This window comes from Pinus tabuliformis, chromosome 6 (assembly GCF_031772625.1).
Source record: "Pinus tabuliformis cultivar Carrire ecotype Pingquan chromosome 6, CPIR1, whole genome shotgun sequence".
Lineage (NCBI taxonomy): Eukaryota > Viridiplantae > Streptophyta > Pinopsida > Pinales > Pinaceae > Pinus > Pinus tabuliformis.
Window position 1 is genome coordinate 1,312,284,872 of NC_142292.1, and position 23,661 is coordinate 1,312,308,532.

General features: G+C 36.1%; 1 protein-coding gene across 2 annotated transcripts; it reads right to left on the reverse strand.

Annotated features, from left to right (window-relative positions):
- Nucleotides 1–126: 126 nt before the first annotated feature.
- Nucleotides 127–8,448, reverse strand: LOC149263435 (serine carboxypeptidase-like 42). Of its 2 annotated transcripts, none has more exons than XM_089387812.1 (10): nt 7,947–8,448; nt 6,391–6,501; nt 6,210–6,302; nt 6,033–6,125; nt 5,264–5,349; nt 4,886–5,173; nt 4,007–4,140; nt 983–1,075; nt 691–808; nt 127–576 (listed from the first exon to the last, which is right to left on the reverse strand). In XM_089387812.1, the coding sequence occupies exons 1-10, from the start codon at nt 8,182–8,184 to the stop codon at nt 409–411; spliced, it is 1,422 nt and encodes a 473-aa protein (XP_089243938.1). In that variant the 5' UTR covers nt 8,185–8,448; the 3' UTR covers nt 127–408. The 2 variants fall into 2 exon arrangements, with proteins under 2 accessions (XP_089243938.1, XP_089243941.1); XM_089387815.1 differs by lacking the exon at nt 7,947–8,448 and adding an exon at nt 7,898–7,919.
- Between the last annotated feature and the right edge of the window lie 15,213 nt (nt 8,449–23,661).

A 23,661-nucleotide genomic window follows, 5' to 3' on the forward strand; every position in this document is an offset into this window, starting at 1 on the left:
TTTCAAACCTAATCCAAACGTAAATAATAATAAAATAGTATAACATGAATGCCATGGCAAAATAATATTAAGACCATGGTGAATACCACAAAACATAACTCACCAATTTAGCATGCCAAAGTCAGATATATAACATTGTCTCCAGACTTAAATGAAAGATGGATTCACTCAACATGGCAGTAATTTATCGTTACTCTTTTGAATAACATTTCATTAGTTATTTGTTCACCAATCATGCTGAAGGCACTTGTTTAGACTCTAGAGTCAAAGCCAGAGTTAAATGGTTTTTATACAATTAAGAACCGAACACATATCATATATATATATAAAATACTTATTTCTGAATATGTTCTTAATGTTTTACAGATTTGCTCTATGTGCTCGAGTAGATTTTAGAGACTCGTTATGCTATAAATGATGGCTTACAGAAGGTAAGCGTCGAGGTAATTGCTTGCCAGATAAGAACCTCCGAAACAAAATCAATGCCCTTTCAGGCTGAGCATAGGGAACCATGTGCGCTGCACCTCTCACTGTCGCATAAACAAGCTGTTCATATGCTTCAGTCCATCCACCCACCTGCAAAAGTCAAAAAATCCAGCAACTAATGTATTGCCTTTGGAGACAGTCTTTCTAAATATTTAATTTTCAGTTTTCCTGTTCTGTAATATTCCCAAAGAATGGGTTTCTTACCTGTCCATGAGCATACCAAGCACTATACGGCATTATAGGTCGGAGGTTCGAATCTTTAGCGAGCTTGCTCATCTGACTTCTGGTTCCGGTTAATGGCACCACTGAATCTTGATCTCCACTGAAACTTTCATTTCCATGTATTAGAATTAAAAAGTAATGTAACATTTCTACACAGTAAAGAAAAAAAAATATTAAACATCATTTAATAAGTTAATAATTAACATAGCCTTAAACATAGAGTCAGAATAGTAAGTGTCAGAGTAATATTGATTCCATGAAGGGGGAACAGTACCTGAAGATCCATACACGTAAACCCTGCTTCAAAAGGTTGGAAAGTATGGGAAGCATGTTTTGCAATTGATCTTCGAATTTGTAATCAACAACCCTAATTACATATGCGAAACAACAATTTATCACACATCATCAGACAGACCGATTAATTATTCTTAACAAAGATTCTTTGTCACACTTCATCATCAACAAAACATATTAGAGGACAGCACTAAGTAGTGATTACAATTCATGATTAAGGTTGAGAGGGTTGTTTTTATGTTCTAGGGATAAAATGGATAGGAAAAAAGGAATTTAAAAAAATCATGAACCACTCTAGTGGGTTGAAAAGAAAGCAATAAAAAAGTCATGTATTTAAAAATGCATAAAAGTATGGAAAAATAACAATTTTAATTAGAATGGTATAATTTAGTTAAAAAAAACATAGTTTAAAAAAGATTTTAGAGGAAAAAAAAAAATTATGAAAAATTTAGAAAAAAAACTTTATTTGATAAAATATTTAGACTTTACTCAAACCAAATATAAAGTCAAAAATCTCTTACTCCCTTAAGAACAACTACCAATGTATCTTAATCGCATATTTTGAAATATTTAAAATTCTCGAATCAAATTACAATGAACACTTGACTTGTGAAGTCCAAAACCCGCTGAAGTGATGTAAGAGGCCCTAAGAAAAAGTTCAAAACCTCCTCAAGTGAGGTAAGAGCATTGGCTTCTTCCAAGGCTAAAAATAATAAACTTATTAAATAACTAGGTATCGTGTAGTAAATCAATGGTTAGTTTATTAGTTTTATATTTAATCGGTTAGATAATACTTATTCTTATACCATAAATAAAAACAAAAACAGTAAACCAACCATTAACTTACTACATAATACCTAATACCTATATCAAGACACAAATATACCTTTAATATGGAATATCATGCAGCAGATATTAAACCACCTAACGAGCACCTGAATTCTCAAGGACATATTATATTAGACAGCACAGGAGCAGCATTTAGTATAGAATAACTAAGTTGGTCCTGTGAAAATATACAAGTATCGTTTTTGAAAGCGAATACAGTTGCATTTGATTAAGCATGTCAGGCACGCATGCAGAAACAATGTGCATGGCTTTGAAAGCGACAATAAATTAAGGAATTTATTTGCAGCAAGTGATAGGCCCTCGAAAATGGTATAACAGCTCTGCAAAGGAGAAAGGGAGGCTTTCATTTTATATTCCTGGAGACTCTATCCAGACGAATGAACTTGGCCATGACCATTGACCACCTTGGCCCGCGCTCAAATTGCACAGAGCTTTCCATTGACAACGACTGCAGCTGCTGTAAGTCGACTGCCAATATAATTATGTCTGCTCGCAATTAAAGTTTGAGCACACGGCCGCTTGCGTATGAGAAAAGGCAGGGAAGCCAACGGTGGGGACGGCACTGCAAAGACTTTATCAGAATTGTACACAAAAAAAAAAAATAAAGGAGGAGAGCAGATGATTGCGATTTGCCCCTCGTCTGCCAATGGGAGGACATTGTAATAAAAGCTTACCATAATCGAGAAGCCCAAAAGTTTTTATAAATTTTGTTGCGCGCCTTTAAAAGCTCCGGCGACAAAGCCAGATGCCCAGCCGTTAATGGCGATTGAAAAATTAACCCATAATCACGCAGCCCTGAGCGCCCTGTATTAATTAACAGGCACGTCCAGCAGCAAATATGCATTAATGATGCTCGTGATCTGAGCGGGTTTATAATAGCATTGATGGGGGACCTTAGGCATCATATAGACACAAAATTATTATTATGAAATTGTAGAGTGTAGGGCACGTCCAGTAGCAACACATTTGTGAATATGCATTAATGATGCTCGTGATCTGAGTGGGTTTATAATAGCATTGATGGGGGACCTTAGGCATCATATAGACACAAAATTATTATTATGAAATTGTACATTGTAGGGCACCTACAGTATAGATTGTCCTGAATTTTGAGCCAAAAAAGTTGACAGCAACTCTTCAGTGAAAGAGACAGTTCAGAAATAATAGTGTTTTTGGACAATTCTATTTTATGTACATTACACAGATTCATAGAGCAGTGGACACTGTACACAAACATCATTTTCAAAATTGATTCAAAATCATAAACATTGGGTAGGATCATTACACTGAAATTGATTCAAAATCATAAAGATTGGGTAGGATCATTACACTGAAATTGAGATTTTGAAATTTTTAGGGTTTTATTTCAATTTTAAAAAATTTAGTATTAATTAATTTATTTTATATAAAAAATATAATTAAATTAATTGTTTAATTATATATAGTCAAAAACAATTTTAACAACAAAAATTAAAATGTAATAAAAAATTTGAGTGGTTTGGACCAAAAACTCTAATACATATAATAATTAGACAACTACTCCAATACTTATAATAACAACTAATTATTATAGGTATTGGAGTAGTTGTCTAATTATTATTTATATTAGAGTTTTTGGTAGGAACCATGTGAACTTTTTTTTGTTGTTAAAATTGTTTTTACTATATATATAATGATTCAACACTTTGAAAAATCTCTAAAACCCTAGAATTGTGAAGAGTTCACACATTAAACTTATAATTCCAACAAATATTTTTTTAATACTATGCAAATAAGACAAAAATATATCTAAAAAGCCCCCAAATTTATAACAAATAATTCAAAAAAATTAACCCATCTACCTTTTTTCTAGACAAGTAATTCAAAAAAAATCAAGCCCATCTACCTTTTTTCTAGACAAGTAATTCAAAAAAAATCAAGCCCATCTACCTTTTTCTAAATTTTAGCATTAAAAAAATGTTTGAATTTTAAAAACCTTAAACTTCCAAATCACAGAGATGTAATCCTTCTTTCTCTGCTTAAAACTTGTACTTCACACCAGGCATTAATGACAAATCTCTCTGTGCTTCAAGCTTTTTCACCAAGTTTGCCAGCATTGATGGTTATCTATTTATAAATTGCATTTTCTGTCATAAAATGAATACAGAAGGCGTACCCACTGCAAGCTTCCCACGAGTATGGAAGGCGTGTAATGTTTGCATGGAGAGCTTCTTGAACTTGGCGCCGGTTGAAATAGGACGTTATCTCATCGTCGATACACACGTCGATCCCGTCCACCCTATGCGTCATCTGCTCAAAACATGGTAGCTCACCATTAAATGAATACATGCAGACACTCAGATTCCGTTTCGAATTTCCAACTTTTTAAACTGTTACTGTATTCGTTTGATTTCTTCTCGTTTTGGATTTGTCAAAATACAAAAAACAAAAGTACAATAATAACCAGTGTTCAGATAGTTAAAAAAATTATTTATTTTTTTCATCAATTTGAAATTTGATATATTGATAATATATTTTTTAAAATTTTAGGTAATTCATCAGAGTTAAATTATATTTCATTAAAATTGAGTAGGGAATATTATCCAAAAACAATTTTTATTTCGTTAAAATATATATTTAAGTAAAATTTTATAGCACTATTTTTTTAGTTAAAAATTCATTTTCATTTTTATTGAATGAAAAAAAAATAAAAAATAAAAAACAACATAATAACGCAAAGCTCAAAAACATTTAACTAAAATAAAAACCTATCCCTTTATAAATAAAAGTGACAAAAACTATCCCACTACTAAATAACCAGTACAACAACTATCCCACAACTAAATTATAACAAATCTAGGACTAAAAAAATAAAAAAAAAAAATTCAGTTTTTTTTGCCATATCTTCGTTTAATCTACACTATTCAATATCAGCAATATGATAATACTTATCGACTTAAATGTTATATTTTACTGCATACTGTTACAGTTATTACATGGTTTTTAAATAAATACTTAAATTCCAGAATATAGACCTCTGGATGAGACTACTTACCAACTTACGCAGGAGCAACGCCTGTCGCGCAATGGGAGGGGGGCAGATATCCAGCGTAACGTCGTACATGTTGATGTTACCACCGACCTCGTCGCGCGCTGCGCCGACGAAAAACTGGCAGCTGCCCACCTGTGTCTCATCGTCGCCGTTGCCGTCGTCTACACCGTTGTTAAAGTCGCAGGCCGACGTAACGCCATTGTAGGTTTTGTCGGAAATAAGGCCATGCGACCACAGGAAAAAATAGGTCGCGGTCGTATCGATGCCATAGTTCAGTAGAGGATTGCCAATCTGCAACAAAAGGGAGCCCGGAAGTTCATGTTAGCCGCGGCATTAAATGTTAGAAGAATAGAGAGATTCCGTCGTGGAAAGTTGACGTACCGTGATGGCTCTGAGATTGAATTTATATCCACCGCGATTCGTGTTGTGTCTCAGAATTTTTTCTGCTAGTTGCGGTATATAATGCCCTGAGAAGCGACAGAAAAAGAATGGGTTGGTGAGTAATTTATGAAAAATGGAATAGTCAAAAGGCAATAAATAAATGCCTTGCTAATGAGCAGTAAATGTGTGGGGTTGTATTGTATATATTTACCCAAAATTTAATATTGGGAATATACAGTCTCGTCCATTTATTGCTTTTTAGTAAAGCCAATAATTTTCAGCCTTGTCAAAATTAATTTTATTCAATTATATATAAAAAACATGCTACTATATATACTGTAGATTTGAGGAATATCCTAGAATATCCTAAAATCCAATGGTAAAAAAATGTTTCTGTGAAGATTCCTGGATAATTCCATCCCTCTTATGATGCTCAAAATCCAAGATCTGCACTTCAACATAAAGATGTCCTATAAAACATAATTATATTAACCAATGTACTTGATATATGTTGGTCCTCATCATTTTTTACATGATATTATTTAGTATTAATTTACATAATAATTTTAATAAAAATATTCTAAAAACTTTTTTTAATTATAAGATAAAGATTTAAGTTTAAAAAAATACCAAATATACAACTATCCGTATAAAAAAATTGCGATTTCTTAGTAATTTCAAAATTACGATGTTTAACATATATAGTCAAACAACCAATTAAAACTGGCCCAAATAAAAATAAAAATAAAAACAAAACATTGGGAGGTACCTGCGTAGCTTTCTCCGGTGATGACCAGGTCCCGGGTCTTGTACTCTGGAAACTTTTCGTACCATTTGAGTAGAAATGTCAAGGTCTCATTCGCTGTTTGATGGATACAAAGCGGGCGGACGTATTATGGTTCCAGTTCCAAAAGGGCAAAAACAAATGTGGAGGACAGATACATACCCACTCTTTCGTCGTTGTAATTGTAGGGTGATGTGCCATTCGAATAAGACCACCCCACTCCAGCGGGAGAATCCAGGAAAAGAAGATTTGCCACTGCCAAAACAAAAATAGTACTCAGAGCATAGCGAAAAGATTTGACCGAAAACCAAATGGTCACTGCTTCGAAAAAATGCGTGCGTACCTTTATTCCAGGAATGCGGATTTCTCTTCAACCCCATTCGGCCCCCACCGCGGGGATAAAACGGCCCTAGCTCTGTAAATGCTCCGCCGCCTATGGAAGAACACCCCGGTCCTGCAAAACGGAGCCAATTGATCCACAAAATTTCGCCCACACCTCTAGGGACAATGAAATCTAAACATAATATACCAATTTATTTTTTGGGTTCGAAAAAAAAATGGATTAATTTTTTTTTTAATCTAAGATCAAAATTTTCATTTTTTTTAGAGCTAAATCTTCATATTTTGTTATCCAAAATATATTTTCAATTACATATATAGATTTAATGCTATAAACAACCCCTAAAGCACGGGGACATATAAACTTCAATTAACCTATAAAAGAAGAAGAAATTTATAATTTGAAAAACACAGAAAACTTCGCCTATGCTTGAAATATTTTTCCTTAGTCCCTATATAATTTTTCAAACAATTTATCCCTTCTTCTTTTTCGAATGCCACATATTATCAGAGTGAAGTGCCCAAAAGTAAATGAAACTTCAGTCTCTTCATATTATTTTTTTCCAGGGAGAAATCGAACAACTGGATTGAATGTAAGAAATTCATGGGAAGCCCTGTAGTGTAATTTTTATAATCAGAATATTTATAAAAGCAGAGGCCACAAGATCATGGTACATTGAAACTTTTATGCTCTTGTGGATCAGCACTTACAACGAAAAGATATACAAAAATAGTTAAAAATGGATCCGTTTATACAATCAAATATAACACAAAAATAGTTAAAAAAAAATGGATCAGTTTTTACAATCAAATATAACACAAAAATAGTTAAAATGGAAAAGATTCATAGTAAGAAAAACACAGAAACCTTAACTTCTTCCTCGGACATACCTTACCAGAAACATTTTTTTCTCTGAATCAACATTCTTGCAGGTTCAATGTCACTGAATAACAGAGAAAATGCATTCAACGTACAAAAATAAATGAAACTTTAATCTGTTGATATTTTTTTCTGCCAGGAATCGAGAGCCTCGACTGAATCAGAGGGCATCCAGCTTCAAAAAGAAATATTTCATTCATTTAATTCAAACCATGTAATAGTGCAAAATGAATTTTTGTAAAAAAATTTGTGTTCATCAATTTAATTTTTGGAAAAAAATTGTGTTTATCAATGAAGTTTGTTCTACATTTTGGGCAGGCACTTTATATATCAGAAATATTTATAATAGACCTTCAATCCATCACAACAATGAGGGGAGTGTCCATCCAAATGTAAAACTAAACTCTAAAACACAGTTATTATAAAATTAAACTAATAGTTAAATTGAATTACCAAAATCCACCATCATGCCAGGATCAAGATGATGAGTAGAGTATCCACCCAGATGATGAGTGGAGTGTCCACTAAAATATCCACACTATTATTCACCCATTAAAATGATGAGTGAAGTATCCATCCAAATGATAAAAAACTAATTAGCAAACGCCATTATTTTCAAAAAAAAATCTACCTGACATTAATCTAACAGTTGAATCGAATTACCAAAATCCACCATGTACCTCCATTAAGCCAGAGGGCGAGAGGGAGGGAGCTGGCGTTCCGCTCCGCTTCAACAAAATAATAAAAGAGAGCGGTACCCACAGCTTCATCCACGGTCACATACCCAGAATACTGCTTGAACGAAACCAGAGGCTGGCCAGGCAGGCGGGTGACCAGATCTTCCCTGGGAGCAGCCATAACAGAAGCAGTGGCCAGCAAAAAGAGGGCCATCCGCCGGGCCCAAATCCCACTTCCCATATTCCTTCACAGCTCAGGCCTGCAACGACTTTAGCTCGTGAGCGCACAAGAATTAATGGGCATGGGGCATTTTCTTTGCCCTCTCTCTTTCTGTCTGAGTAGAGGGTGAAGTTGAACAGTAACTTTATGTTCGGAGAAACAGTTCGTACGAATCCCGTTTGAAATCACCACCTCGAATTCTCACCCGCACTGCCACTGCCACTGCCACTGCCCCTGCTGCTGTTACGGCTGTGATCGTATTTAATGCAGTGGGAAATGGATCGATCGAATCTGGCTTTTCATATAGTCTCTGACAGGGCCCCAAAATTGAAGGATTTAATGGGGGCGTTTAGAGTAGGTAAACTGTGAATCGCCCGTGGCTTATGCGGAAATATCTGCCGTGTTAATTGGGCGGTTAAAGGAAAGTTCTCCCTCCACATTCGAGTTGTCATCACCGACGCCACGTTATTCGCGCGGGACTTTATGGCTGTCAATTCTTCCCCAAATCTATTATTTACCACCATTCTCTGCTTTTTGACCATGACCTACACTTTCCTCTGGTCAAAACCCCCAGCCGCCCGCCGGCACTAGGGCCCTGGCCCCTCACTCAACATCTAATTATTAAAAAGAAATCAAAGTTATTTGAAAATTTAATTGAAAACTTATTTAAACGCTTACAAGAATAACAAAATTTATAAAATATTAAAATTTATTTGTCATTTCATTGAATTTTTGTTGGATTCTAACAAATAGGATTATTGAATAAACCAAATTTTTTTCCAAAAAGTCTTACTTAAAGCTTACTAGTTTAAATTTATTATTTATGAATATAGAAAAAAAAAAATTTCACAGGAAAAAATCGGTAACTTTTTATTTAAAAAATGAAAAGTTACACAAGCACATGCATTGAAACATTTCCATAAGATGCCTATTGGGCTCGAGTGCTTTCGCACCCCATGCAAAGTTACAGCACTAACGTGCATTAAGAAGAAGAAAAAGAGAAAGAGAGAAGTAGGGAGAAAGAGGCAGAAAAACTGAATTCCGGTAGTGAGTAATGGACTCACCCTTCAAGTTTTTCTCCCATTTTTCTTTTCGACCTTGCACCACTCTCCTTGAGTGGGCTCAATCGAAGCTATGACTAACTGTGTTTCTGCTTTCTGTGAGGCTGTTTCCTTGTCTGAGTCTGAAGTATCTGAGTGGTGATGTCGTTTGATCCCTCCCGTGCTCAGATCGTCGCTTGCCTTCTCTGCTTGATTTGAGTGGAACTGTGAAGCCTTGTTGTGTGATATGATTTCCTTCTGAGTCTCCATTTCTTGAGAAACCTCTGCATTCTCTGTGGGGGTATCTTCCTCTTCTGCTTTTGATTCTTCGTCCTGCCATCCTTTCCTCTGCTTCCCTTTCTGCTTCTTTTTACTGTTTACTTTCTTGGCTTCTGGACATGTGCTTTGCAAGTGTCCTGTCAGCCTACAGAGCTTACATCTAAAAGCAATATAGAAATATTTTTTACCCTTGATTTTAATTTTAATAATATTTATTTCATTTTTGAAAAATAATTTAAATTTGTAATTTTTTATAATATATTAATTTTTTGTTAAAGATTTTATTGTTATTTTTTAGAAATAATAATGAATTTTAAATTATGAAATTATTTTTCCTAGGCCTCTTAATATTTCAATAGTTTTTATTAATAGTTATATATGGTGAGTAGAGAAGCTTTTTTGCTAGCTTGTATGGTAATTTATGGTCCTCAACTAGAAATTTTGATGTTTCTATTAGTAAACCCGCTTCTCTTTGCTAGCTTGTATGGGAATTTATGGTCCTCAATTAGAAAGTTTGGAGTTTGATTTTATTTATGGTTTTAATCCTTTGTTTGGGAGTATTTGTCATGTCTTTTGGTCCTTAGAAGAACTCTCTGCTTGGTTTGAGATGGGGAGGATTTGCAAGGGGTACTCCTGGGCTTTCTTATTGTGGTCTTTCGTGGATTTATAATGCCAGTTAGGTCATTGTGAGTGGGTTCTTCGCTCAAACCTATGTCTGGAGGGTGGGGAAAACTTGGTTTCATTGGTCTCAGATATTCTATGTTTGATTGCATGTACTGCTCTAACACTTGCAGGTTCGAGTCTTGTCCTAGTTAATGTGCACCGCCCATGGGGTCATCTTCCAGTGTGTTGGCCTACAACCTGGTCAAGGTCTTTGGGGGCAGAAGTCTTGGGGTTTGTCAGTAATTGCCATTTCTATCCTTGTAAACTGCAAAGTCACTTGATGGCTCTTATAGCTTCAAACCGAGGGGGAAACACCAAGGGAGGTCACGATAGCAGGTAGGGATAGGGTCATGGTCGTGGTGGGAGTCAAGCCTAGCCTCACCCATCTAATAGTTGAGGTCATAGAAACACGGGGGACTTAATCTTGGAAGCATCTCAGTCCTATCGGATGAATACTCACCCTCGGACCCCCCAGATAATTTTGGGGTGGGAGAATGAATTGAAGCAGCAGCCAAAAACAAGTGAATTAGAGTTTGATGAATGGGAGGATCTCATTCCATATTCAAGCCATACTAGAGGTCGATATACCTAGTTCCAGCATACCCTTTTTATGTTTTGGGTGATGAAAAATATCTTGGAAAAAGCTATGCCGAACACCTTAGCAGGAATTTTGGGGCCAGCAACTGAAATACAGGAAATCCAAAGGGAATTCAAGCTCATCTAGCGCCAAATACAACAACAAAATGCTTGCCTCAACCGCATCGAGAAGCATATTCCTTTCCTTTCTCAAACTGAACTGTCAGGTTCCAGAGCCAATGACCCGAGCCAATAGAATCTTCTGATGATTAGTAGTTTTCTTAGTTATATGTAGATATGACTAGTATGTAGTTTGTGTTTTTTAGTTATAGATATATAGTAAATAGGGGACTTAAAGACACTCAAGTTTATCTAGCTTTACAAAACATTCTCTGACTCTTCAAATTTTGGATGGCTTATAATGTTGTCAGATGGCCAACATACCTAGTTTCTCAATGGGTAGGTTGAGGCCATTTGATCATGGATAATATTATGTACTACCTACTTGTTTTTTGAAAATGAAATAGAAAGGATATGTTGAGCTTACCAAAAAAATTATTAATAATTTCAATATTTAGAGTTTTAGCTTGGTAATTCAAGTGGTTAAGAATACACTTTGTTCTCCTATCTATTTAGGTTCAATGGGGATTTTGTTATATTAAATTTATTGGAAAATGTTGCTCATTCACCATGATTTAAAAAAGTAAAATCAATAGTAACAATATGTGACAAATTGAGATTAAATAATATCACATTATTTGTAACAAACAATTGTGATATTATTTATACACAAATAATAGAAAATGTATGTAAATCATAATATATATTTGATTATTTAATAAATGCTTGATCTCAAATGAAGTTGAACCCTATGTATAATTACCCTCTAAAGCATATTTATCAAAAGATGTGTTTTTTAATTAATTAAAGAATATTATTATCCTCCAAAGTATATTTATCAAAAGATGTGTCTTTTAATTAATTAAAGAATATTATTATTATTATTATTCCCAAGGAAAAAAATATTACATTTATAGATGAATATACATATTACATAGACTTATAGGCCTAGAGAGGAGTGTTTTCTCAGTGTCCTTTTACTTTCAAAAAGGAATTTTGACCAACTAATCTTTGTAACCTAAAAGAACAAAATTTTGTTTCTCATACATTTTTTAATTTTATCTTTTTATTTAGATCCAAACAAAAAGTTTAGACAACATTTATAATATATAATTGCAAAACCATAATCAAACATGATAAAAAAAACAAGAGCAAAATGATGACTAAGGGTACTATACTTTGTTGTTGAAGAGTAGCATTCCTTCATTAAATTCTTCGTCAACATAGGTCCCTTCTTGAAGGATGAGTACTTGCTTTAAATGACTGAGCTAACATAATCATTTCATGATTGATGTCATCATTAGATATCCATTCAAAATTTCTTTCATCTCTCTACATGTTATTTTTATGGGCCCCAATCCTAAATTATCCACTTGAATCTTATCATTATCCCAATTTATAACAAGTTTAGAGTCACCCATTACCTATATTCTCTAGCATCCAATATGATTGGATAAAGAAGGAAGAGCACACAAAGCAACAAACTCTTCCTTGTTGTTGGATCTTTTGTCCACTACATACTTCACATGAAGCAATGTAATTGGTATAAATAGAAAACAACTCCAACTCCTCCTTTTATCGAATGGCCTTGACTAGCTCCATCAAATAACCCCTATGGAGTCATCATCACAAAGTATTTCTTTCTCTATTGCTTTGGACAAACCTTGAAATCCATAAGGGACTTTAACACTATCTAAGTAGCCACATCTTGTGGTTTGTACAATAACCCCCCATTATTGTATATTTATTCAATAAATATAATGGGGTCCATACAAATTGTTTCCTTTATATGTGTTCTTGATTTTCTTTTATTATTTATCTTTTTTTATATTTTATTATGTAGAGTCTTAAGTGCTTATGTTTCAATTTCATGTTATATTGTATAATGACACTTGGAGATAAATAAGGCTTTAAGCCATAAAAAAATTCCTGAAAAATGATCCCTAGGATTTTTATCCATAATAAGTTTCGAAGTCCAAATTCTTGACATCTTGACACTCTTAAGTCTCGATAACAAACATATTCTATAGTTTATAATTGGGAAAATGTTCATTAGTTAGTGAATATAAATTAAATGGATTTAATACCAAAAAATATTCCAATCCATGAATAATTTAGAAATTAATGTGTAGATTCAATACTACTCATGAAAATTACTAAATCACAAGACTTGAAGCTACTCTACTAATCTGTGAAAGTTAATTCACCATCTAAAAAAAGAATCATAGACATGCAAAAGGAAACATCACACATGCACATAGATTTATCTAGGGGAAAGAAACTACTCAAAACCCCTTACTATATATATTGCATTAATCAGAGAGTAGAGAAGAAATACAATGCTTGCTAAAGCTTGAGCACACCTTGAAAGTGTATAGTATATCCCTCTGCCTGCCTGACTAAACCTAGCCCAACACTTAGCCAATTTTAAGCCTTCCCAAGCTCCTATTTCCTTTCATTGTTCCCTTGGGCCATTTTTAAGCCTTCCCAAGCTCCTATTTCCTTTCATTGTTCCCTTGGGAAATTGCCCCTATTTTTTAGGAGTTTCATGCCAAGGAATTGTGCAATAGCCTTAGGTCAATCTATGACTGCATGCACCACTTGTACACATGGGAATATGCTACAACTGATAGTACATTGCCTTAGAATCTCCATCTCAACTGGGTAACTCTAATTCTATGCATGCAACAATTATTTTGGGCTGATTGATCTGTTAATTGGTTGATCATTGAGTGTGGTTGAAGTTCCACATCCAGAACTTGACCTCCACTAGTTTTTCTGATAGATAGAACTAGTTAAGCTGACAATAACTCAAATTAACTAAAATAGATTGCTACAAATTAGCAATTAACCATGTAGAACTGAACTCAAGTGTCTCCATCTCGAATTTACTTAGTTAACTAAGTGACAAGAGCCATGTCACCTCAGTTAACTATCTCCAAGTATTATGCTGAAATAGAAATTTGAATTTTAATCTAGTTTGACCAAGGCAAAGTCAAAACTATATTTTCTTGCTGCATTTTCAACACTCCCTCTCAACAAGAAAGGGATTATCAAATACCCTAATCCTGCTTCTATGGAACTCGAATTTTCATCTTGATAAGGCCTTTGTCAAAATATCTGCATCTTGTTCCTTTATCAGAATGTACTGCAATAACATAATCTTTCTTGCACACAATCTCGTAGATGGTGATACTAGATGTTGATATGCTTGGATTGATCATGAAATACAAGATTCTCAAAGAGTTTGATACAACTCTGCTTATCATAGTAAATCACCATAGGATCCATCAACGAACCAAAAAGCCCAACAAGAATCTTTCTCATCCAAATAACCTCACATGCTACTTGACTTCTAGCCATTTACTCTGCTTCTGTTGAGTTGAGTGCCACAAATATCTGCTTCCTGGTGTACAAGAAATTGTTGCTAACCCAACACTGAAAATTCCTCCTGATGTGCTCATTCTATCTGATGGACCCCCCGCCAAATCTGATTTTGTGAAGCCTTGCAGCTTCACTCCCTTTGTCTGTCTCTACCAAAAGACCAAACTGAGTAGTGCCGTGGAGGTATCTCAACACATGCTTTGATGCCTTCCAATGCAGTTGGGTTGGCTTAACCATTGCTTGACTAAGATGGTTAATTTTATAACACATGTTCGGTTATGTGTTCACCAAGTACATAAGTGAACCCACGAGCTTCTTGTAAATGGTAGCCTCCACTACTTCACCTAAAGTAACATCCTGATCTAGATCTTGGGGGAGGCCCCCACTATCTAAAAAATTGAAATGCCTGAAGAAAAGAGAAGAACACACAGTAAACAAAACCACAAAGAAACTTTTTATTAAAACAGAGAATAAATGCAAGAGCTACATTGTGGTGGACAATCTATCCTTTTAAAAAATGTGACTTGTTACTTATAGCATTTTTTAGTTACAATACCATGGGTGGGTGAATACCATGGGTGAATGAATGCCATGGGTAGATGCCACTTACAATACCATGCGTAGTTACCATGGGTTGATAAATACCATGGGTGGATGAATACCATGGGTGGATGCCACTTACAATACTATGGGTAAGTTCCATATGTGGATGAATACCATGGGTGAATGAATACCATGGATAGATTCCATATACAATACCATGGGAAGATAAATACCATGGGCAGATGAATACCATGGGTGGATGCCACTTTCCATTTGGATCACATCCTATTTCCTCCAGTTTCTTACTAGAGGAGTCTCCATGGGTTTGTGCTTGTCCATGCAGAACCTCTAAAGTATCTCGTTGGCATACTGGCCCTAAAAGATAAATAGTTCCCCATCTCCTTGCCATACTTCCAATCCAAGGAAGTAGTGTATGAGGCCCATGTCCTTTATTTTGAACTCTCTTGAAAGGTCCTCCTTGCAAGATCTGATCAGCTGCTCACAACCAGTAAGGATCAAGTCATCGACATATAACACAATAATCAATAATTTACCTTCTATCACAATGTGATAAAGGTTTGCATCTGCTTCACTTTTGGTGAAGCCCAAACTGGTGAGATAGCTATTGATCCTGGTATACCAAGCATGGGGTGCTTTCTTGAGTCCATACAATGCTCGCTTGAGTCTGCACACATGTGACTCTCTGTCAAAGGTCTCAAACCCCTCTAGCTGCTCAATATACACCTCCTCCTCAATAAATCCATTGAGGAATGTTGGACCTTCAAATCCATTCGGTGGATCTTCCACCCCATCTATGTTGACAGTGCTAGAATTGACCTGATGGATGAGTACCTTGCTACTGGAGAAAAGGTCTCCTCATAGTCAATTCCCTCAACCTGAGAGAACCCCTTGGCCACAAATTTGGCCTTGTGTTTCTCTATGATTATATTTATTGCATGCTTTACCTCGTAAAGACATCTCAAACCAACCATTGATTTGTTTGTTGGTCTTTGGACCACTTCCCAAACATTGTTTCTGACGATATAATCATATTCCTATAGCATAGCATCAACCCACACTGGTTTCTCTACAACTTCCTTGAATCACGATGGTTCAGTCTCTACAAGCTCACTCATCAGATCCATGTGGCCAGTGTGTTGATCTAGTCACCTCATCCACCTGTGCTATGATGTGGGTTCTCCCACATTCTCTCTAGCATCCTGCAACAATTTGTCATCTTCCCTGGTTCTCTTCCTTCCTTCTCTGGATGTCTCTTCTTGAGTGGATGTCTCCACTCTTTGCTCCTCTACTTGTGGTTGCTCCACAACTTCCTGAGGTTCTTCTTTTGGAGCCAAAAGCTCTTGATCAAGCTACAACTAAAGCTCCCTCTCAAGAGAACAACTCATTGTCTTCTCCTCATCAAATTTCACATCCCTTCTAACCACTTTCATCCTAAGATATGGAAAGTACACATGATAGTTGTGAGGTGTATCTGTGTACCCCAAAAACATGCCCAACTTTGCTATCGGTTCTAGCTTTTTCCTTGCTTCCTTGGAAACATGACAATAAACTGATGATCCAAAGATCCTTAAGTGTGACACATCCAATTTCTTCCTTGAAAAAGCTTCCTTTGGTGTACTCATGCCAAGAATCCTGTGAGGACTCCTATTCTACAAATAGACTAATGTGTTGCATGCTTCAACCCACAAGTGTAGAGGTAGGATTTTGTCATACAACATCACCCTTTCTTCTCCCACAATACTTTTGTTCTTCCTCTCAGCCACCCCATTTTGTTGTGGGTAATGGGGTGTTGTCATCTCTTGTCGAATGCACAAAATTTTTTGAACTCATTCAGCACGTACTCACCTCTGTTATTTCTCCTGAGAGCCTTCACTTTGTTGCTAGTTTCTTTCTCAACAAGTTCTTTGAATTCAACAAATTTGGAGAATGTCCGGTCTTTCTTGTACATGAAGTAGATCCAACCCTTCCGTGAGAAATCATCCACAAATATAACATAATAATTATGCTTGGAAGTGGAGGATGTCAAGAAAGGTCCACTGACATCAGAGTGGATCCTTTCAAGGACTGCATGCGCCTTGTTCTCCCGATCATTAAAGGTGGATTTTGTGTACTTCTCCAATGTATGCCCTTTGCATGTATATGGCTGCTCTAGTGCTCCTTTGGGAGGCATGTAGAAATATGTTGCATGATATTCAAAGTGCCATGATCCAAATAGCCAAGTCTTCTATGCCATAATTTACTGACATCTCAGCTTTGCACCTTCTCTGCTTTTCTGCTCAATTTTGCACAATCTTCCACATCTAATTTTCAGAGGTTCTTCACTCGAACCCCGATCTTCTTCACTTGTCCGGTGGTGATGTGTCTTAGGAAAGCCTTCCCTTTGCTGAAGATCACATCATAGCCACAGTATTCCAACATAGCTACGAAAACTGGATTCTTTTTCAGACCTGGCACAAACATCACATCCTTAAGCCTGAGAGGGGAGCCAGTCTCCCTTTGAAAAGTAATTGTACTAATATTGGTCGCGCTATGTTCCTCGTCATGTGGAACGAAGCACCACTATCCAAATACCACACATTTCCCATCATTGTGCTTGCCATGCATGAAAAGAGGGTAAAATCAAGTTCAAATTGTGAATCCAAAGCTTCACCAGCTACTCCTCCTGCAGTATTCTTGCTTGCCTTCTTGTGTGGAAACTTGTTGCATAATGCCTGAATTCATGACAGTGAAAGCACTTGATTATGGACAAGTCTTTCTTCTTTCCCCCTTGACTCGAATCTGCTTTGGATTGGGATTTCTTCCCTTTCCCTTTCTTTTCCTTTCCAACCAAGGCATAGTTCTCCTCATCCTTAGCCTTAGATGAGGTCCCATATCTAGTTTTCCGCCTTATTTCTTCCTGCACTATATTGGACCATAACCACTCCCAAATCAGTAGTTTCTCTCTACCATTTATTGAATCTTGATAGTTATGCCAGCTCTTGGGAAGGCCTAAAAGGGCTATAGATACCAAATCTTCTTCAGGGACACTAACACTGACCCTGCCAAGTTCATCATGACACTATGTGAACCTGCTCATGTACTGCGGAATTGTGTAATTCTTTTGCATCTTGATACTTCGAAGCTGATCTTTGAGTGCTAGCTTCCTGTGGTCACTATTGTTCTTGAATATTTCTGTCAATGCTTTCCACATCACGAACATAGTCTCTTTTCCATGGAGATTCAAGAAAATCTAATCCTGAACTCCCTCCAATACGATTTTCCTCACTTTGGCGACATCCTTCTTCCACTAAGCAAGATTTTGGTCATCATATGCTTGTGGTTTTGCAACAATTGTCTTGATGTATTCTAGCAGCCCATCATCATCCAATACTACCTTCATGTGGTCCTTCCATGTAAAAATGTTTGAGGTGGTTTCCAAGGCATACTTAAGCCTGAGTCCATTGAAAGAATCTTCTCAGTCCTAAAGAAAACCTGCAACATTGACCTTCAGTTTTTTTTTCCTGCAATGACAACTTTGAAATATCCACTCTATAGTGATTCCAACTCTGATACCATGTAGAAATTAATGTGTAGATTCAATATTGCTCATGAAATTTACTAAATCACAAGACTTGAAGCTACTTTATTGATCTGCGAAAGTTAATTCACCATCTAAAACAAGAATCATAGACATGCAAAAGGAAACATCACACATGCACATAGATTTATCTAGGGGAAAGAAACTTCTCAAAACCCTTAATATCTATATTGCATTAATCAAAGAATAGAGAAGAAATACAATGCTTTCTTAAGCCTGAGCACACCCTGCAAGTGTATAGTCTATCCCTTTGCCTAACTGATTGAACTTGGCCCAACACTTAGCCAATTTAAAGCCTTCCCAAGCTCCTATTTCCTTGCATTGTTCCCTTGGGAAATTTCCCCTATTTTTTTAGGAATTTCACACCAAGGAATTGTGCAATAGCCTTAGGTCAATCTCTGACTGCATGCACCACCTATACACATGGGAATATGCTACAACTAATAGTACATTGCCTTGGAATCTCCATCTCAAATGGGTAACTCGAATTCTCTGCATGCAACAATTATTTTGGGTTGATTGATTAGTTAATTGGTTGATCATTGAGTGTGGTTGAAGTTACACATCCACAACTTGACCTCCACTAGTTCTTTTGATAGTTAGAACTAGTTAAATTGACAATAAATCAAATTAACTGAAATAGATTGTTACAAATTAGTAATCAATCATGTAGAACTGAACTCAAATGTCTCTAACTCAAATTTACTGAGTTAACTAAGTGGCAAGAGCCATGTCACCTTAGTTAACTACCTCCAAGTATTCTGTTGAAATAGAAATTCAAATTTTAATCTAGTTTGACCAAGGCAAAGTCAAAACTACATTTTCTCGTTGCATTTTCAACAAATAAATTGAAAAGCTCAGTATCTCATAGCTTGATACCTCAACAAGCGAAGTCTTGGTAACACACAAAATTCATAACAATTAATGGGAAAGAAGTTCTTAGTTCATGAACAATTTTTAAGAGATTATTCAATGTCATTTGTATTTCAATAGCCAAATAAATTGACACCCAATATCCTGATATCTTGATTCCCAATACTTGATAGCCCGACACCTATTATCTTGATATCCTGATTCATAATACCTAATAACCTGATATATCAATTTTTGTTGTTGTTGTAAATAAGTAGAAATATATCTCATTAAATGAAGAAGATATACATTAGAAGCATAGGGAAAAAGTTGGCCAAAACCAAACTAAGGAATGTGTCAGATGCACATGGAATGTGGACAACCAAATAAGGTAAAGTGTGAATACATTTTCTAATAAAAAATGATACGCATTTATAATACATGGGAGTGACCATTGGATTCCATATTCCAAGGTCTCTTGGACTCCCTTTGATTATTTATCTTCCACACCATAACCCTTAGATGATTAGGTGTCCAACATTCCCCCCCTTAAGCCAAAGGGGTATGTATGTGTCCAAGAAGAGAGCCGTAATACAAAATGTGCAAAAAATGCATGCCAGCACTAGGTTGAATGTGCTCTCTGAAATGTTGGTATAAGGGGGGTGGTTTAAGGATGACCATCAACATTGGAATGCTTAGTGCAGTTCCCATAACTCTTCAAAGTCTGGCATGAATATGAAGTATTCTACTAGAGGAATTTCTCCTGATGTTTTGAAGAGGGAAACCTTCAACCTTGAAAGGGAGGTCTCACCCCACATAAAAAGGGAGAACCTCAACCTAAAAAGGTAGGTCCCAACCTATGATGGTTTAAGGATGACCACCAACTTTGGAATGCTTAATGCAATTCCTGGAACTCTTCCAAAAATGGCAAGAAGCTGAAGTCTTCTACTAGAGGAAGTGTCCCCAATTCTTTGAAGAGATGTCACAACCCCACATAGATGGTTTCAGGTTGATCATCAACCGCAGGCATGCTCAGGGGCATCTTTGTCTCTGGCTACAACTTTAAATCTGGTATGGCAGGTTGTGGCTCAGGCTCACTTGATGTGGCTTTGAATATTGTAGATGACCATCACCTTCCCCCTTGTCAGATACAAGGTGAGATGATGGAGAAAACTCCACTACAATATTGTTCAATAATCTAGAACAAGTTCTGACATTTGACTGAAATATCTTCTTGTCAGTTGATGCCCATTGCAAGAGGCTTGTTTTTGAAGCACATGTTTGAAGAATGAGTGGTTTTATGACAGTTCTCACATGGATGAAGATCAAAACAATGATCTTTCATATGGCCAACTCTTTCACAATGTTGGAATTTCACAATCTGTTGTTGTTGTTATGGAAGAGGAGTAGAATCTGGAATAGGTGAAGGTGAACCACCATGAAGAAACCCAACACTCTGAAATTTGATGGGTTTTGAGTAATCTGGAATATGAAAGGACACATCCTTGTCATATCCAAGTCCAGTTCTATGCTTGTTATGGACAAGCTCTTCCCAAGGTCTGATGATGGTCTTAGGAAGTGTATGCTGAATTTATGCATCTGCATGAAATTGGGTACTAGATCACCATTATTGATTTGTTGTTGATGGGATTTTCTCTCAATGTTACTAATTTGACCACTTGTTGGTTGTTGATGGGTGTCATGATGCTTATGATGTTGTAACTCATCTTGCTGAAGCTGAGATTCAAGTTGCAAAAATTCAATCTTGTCATGTGCATTTTGCATACATGTTTGAATGTCTCTGAGAATGGCTTTATCAATCATGATTGTACTGTCAATAGTAGAATGTATTAAATTGTTTAGTAATTCCAACACTCCATCAGTCATTTTCCAACAATTTATATTGTTGAATGCAATCCCAAAATCAAATAAAGGGTGCTCCACAAAGCAAGACTTCAACGTACTAGCTTCAACGCTTCTCATCATATAGGTTGGACCAGCATACAATAACCAAGGCAGAAGACAACAATGTAAATTATTTAATGTTGCATAATCAGCGTACACACCAACCACTAACAAATCACAACAGGTCCATAAATGTTATGGTCGTGGAGGATGTTGCAACCCTTGGACTTGTTGCTAGATGTATTTAGCAAGATAGTGTTAACACTATCGCTAAATTCCCCTTAAACAAAATAGTATTGTTAGAGCTTAGTGAAACCCATGCCAAACAGGACAATATGACGAATTAATGCTCATCAATAGCTCATAGCAGATAACCAAAACACACAACATCACCATAGCTCAACACATTTTCATCATCTCCCATGGAATCCATATATCACTCTTTCAGCATATAATAGTCTTGACCACCAAAATTCCTCAAGTATTTTATAAAATGGAAAATGATTTTTACTGAGCTATTGCATGCAGTCACCAGTACAAACTTGATTTTGAATAGAGCAACAAATAAAGGCAGTTTTAACTTCTAATGACAATGTGCTAACCTGTCAATCTAATTCCCCTTCGGGCCTCCACAATGTCGAATTCGCAGGCACAACCAACATTTTTGTCTCACCTTGCAGTCATAAGCACAACAATTGTATCTCAGCTCTGCGAGTCATAATGGATTTTCCAGCTTTTGGGGTTTGCAAGAAATTGCATGAAAGACACTACACAGTCCCTTTTTTTCATTCATTTGACATCAAGACTTGCCCATATTTGTAACACAGATACTGAAAATCTTTGAAAAAAAATCATAGGCACAATCCTTGCCCAAGAAATGTGAATCTTTCTTACCAATTGTGACTGGAACTATGGAACTATGAATCCAGAAGAAGTCGAGTGATATGAGCTACATAATTACAGGACAATGATGGATTCACACATATTAATAGGCATTCGAGCCGCACACAATTCATTAGTCTTTTGAAAGTAAATGGGTGTGGGTAAAATCACCACTGGAAAGAGGTAGGGAAATAGCGTGGCTCCAAGACCGCCTTCCTTATAGTACACTACCTATTCTGCCAGTCAATATTCACCACATATAACTCAAAAGACTGATTCCTTATGAATATAACTCACTGCTTCATACAACACCAAATTCTAATCGATGATTCAATGGAGGTTCAACACAAATTCAACATAGGTGCAACCATATACATCAAATACCATCATTACATCTGAACCTTGGATAACTCACAACCACAAAATGCATATATAAGAGTTTCAATATATATTAAACAATTATAAAATCTAAATGCATAAAATCAATGCAAAAAACTGATGCAACATCACACTCTTCCAATACAGCACAAAGAAGTCATACAACTCTCAAACTAATGTAACAGAGTCCTTCACAGTCCATGGTGTCTCCATTCCAAAGCACATGTAGACTTCAAACTAGTGCATAGAGAAATACAAGAGTTTGAATGCTTCAACAATTCACCAGTATATATATATAAGCCAATGCACCATAAGAACTCAACCAACACTCTCAACGTTCAACCAGATTCAACACAATTCTATGTTCAACGTAGACTAGCAATGACCGCATGTAAAAAACTTCACCACAAAGAGAACCGACCAACTTTCAATGCATCAAGGACTGGCTAGAGATACCGACATTAAATGCGCATGTAGTATTCCAACCCATGGACTGAGTGCTCTATTCAAATATTAAACAACTCACAGACAAAGATTTAGCACACTACAAGCAAAAACGATTTCCTCTTGACATGGAACCATCGTATCAAAGTTCAACACAGTCACTTCAATTTCCAGAGTAGGTGACTCGAATGTAAATGAACTAACACACCAAGAGTTTGAACAAAATGGCTCACAATGCAGAGAATAGTAGTGATGCTCCCAACCAACATATCGGTTACAATGCACCCAGAATAAACTTCAGAGGCAAATAATCGGCATAGTAGATGGGTAGAGAGACAGTTATTAGATAAAGGAGATACATGGGATATAAAATATTCCAAATTAAGGCCTGGGACCTGGGTTTGAGGAAAAAACACCAGTTTCTTACAAAGGAAAGAGGTGTAGGACTGACAAAGGCCACAAAAACCAGTGGCTCAAGTTGGATCAGGGTCAGAATTATCTTGTAGCTCTGATACCATGTTAGATGCACATGGAATGTGGACAACCAAATAAGGTAAAGTGTGAATACATTTTCTATTAACAAATGATACACATTTATAATACATGGGAGTGACCATTGGATTCCATATTCCAAGGTCTCTTGGATTCCCTTTGACTATTTATCTTCCACACCATAACCCTTAGAGGATTAGGTGTCCAACATAATTCAACATTTTATATCGCTTCCCATTACCATGTACATCAGAGGTCACAACCGAAATCCCCACTTTCATAAGCTAGCACAAAAACTATATTACTATCTCGCTAAAACATTAGGGTCACAAAAAAATTACA

What these genes read in the sequence shown, in the direction of transcription:
- LOC149263435 (XM_089387812.1), bottom strand. Translation starts at nt 8,184, where the DNA reads ATGGGAAGTGGGATTTGGGCCCGGCGGATGGCCCTCTTTTTGCTGGCC. An exon ending in TCAATCTCAGAGCCATCACG is followed by an intron (nt 5,174 to 5,263) that starts GTACGTCAACTT and finishes CTTTTGTTGCAG; the next exon opens with ATTGGCAATCCTCTACTGAA. An exon ending in CGTTGCTCCTGCGTAAGTTG is followed by an intron (nt 4,141 to 4,885) that starts GTAAGTAGTCTC and finishes TGTTTTGAGCAG; the next exon opens with ATGACGCATAGGGTGGACGG.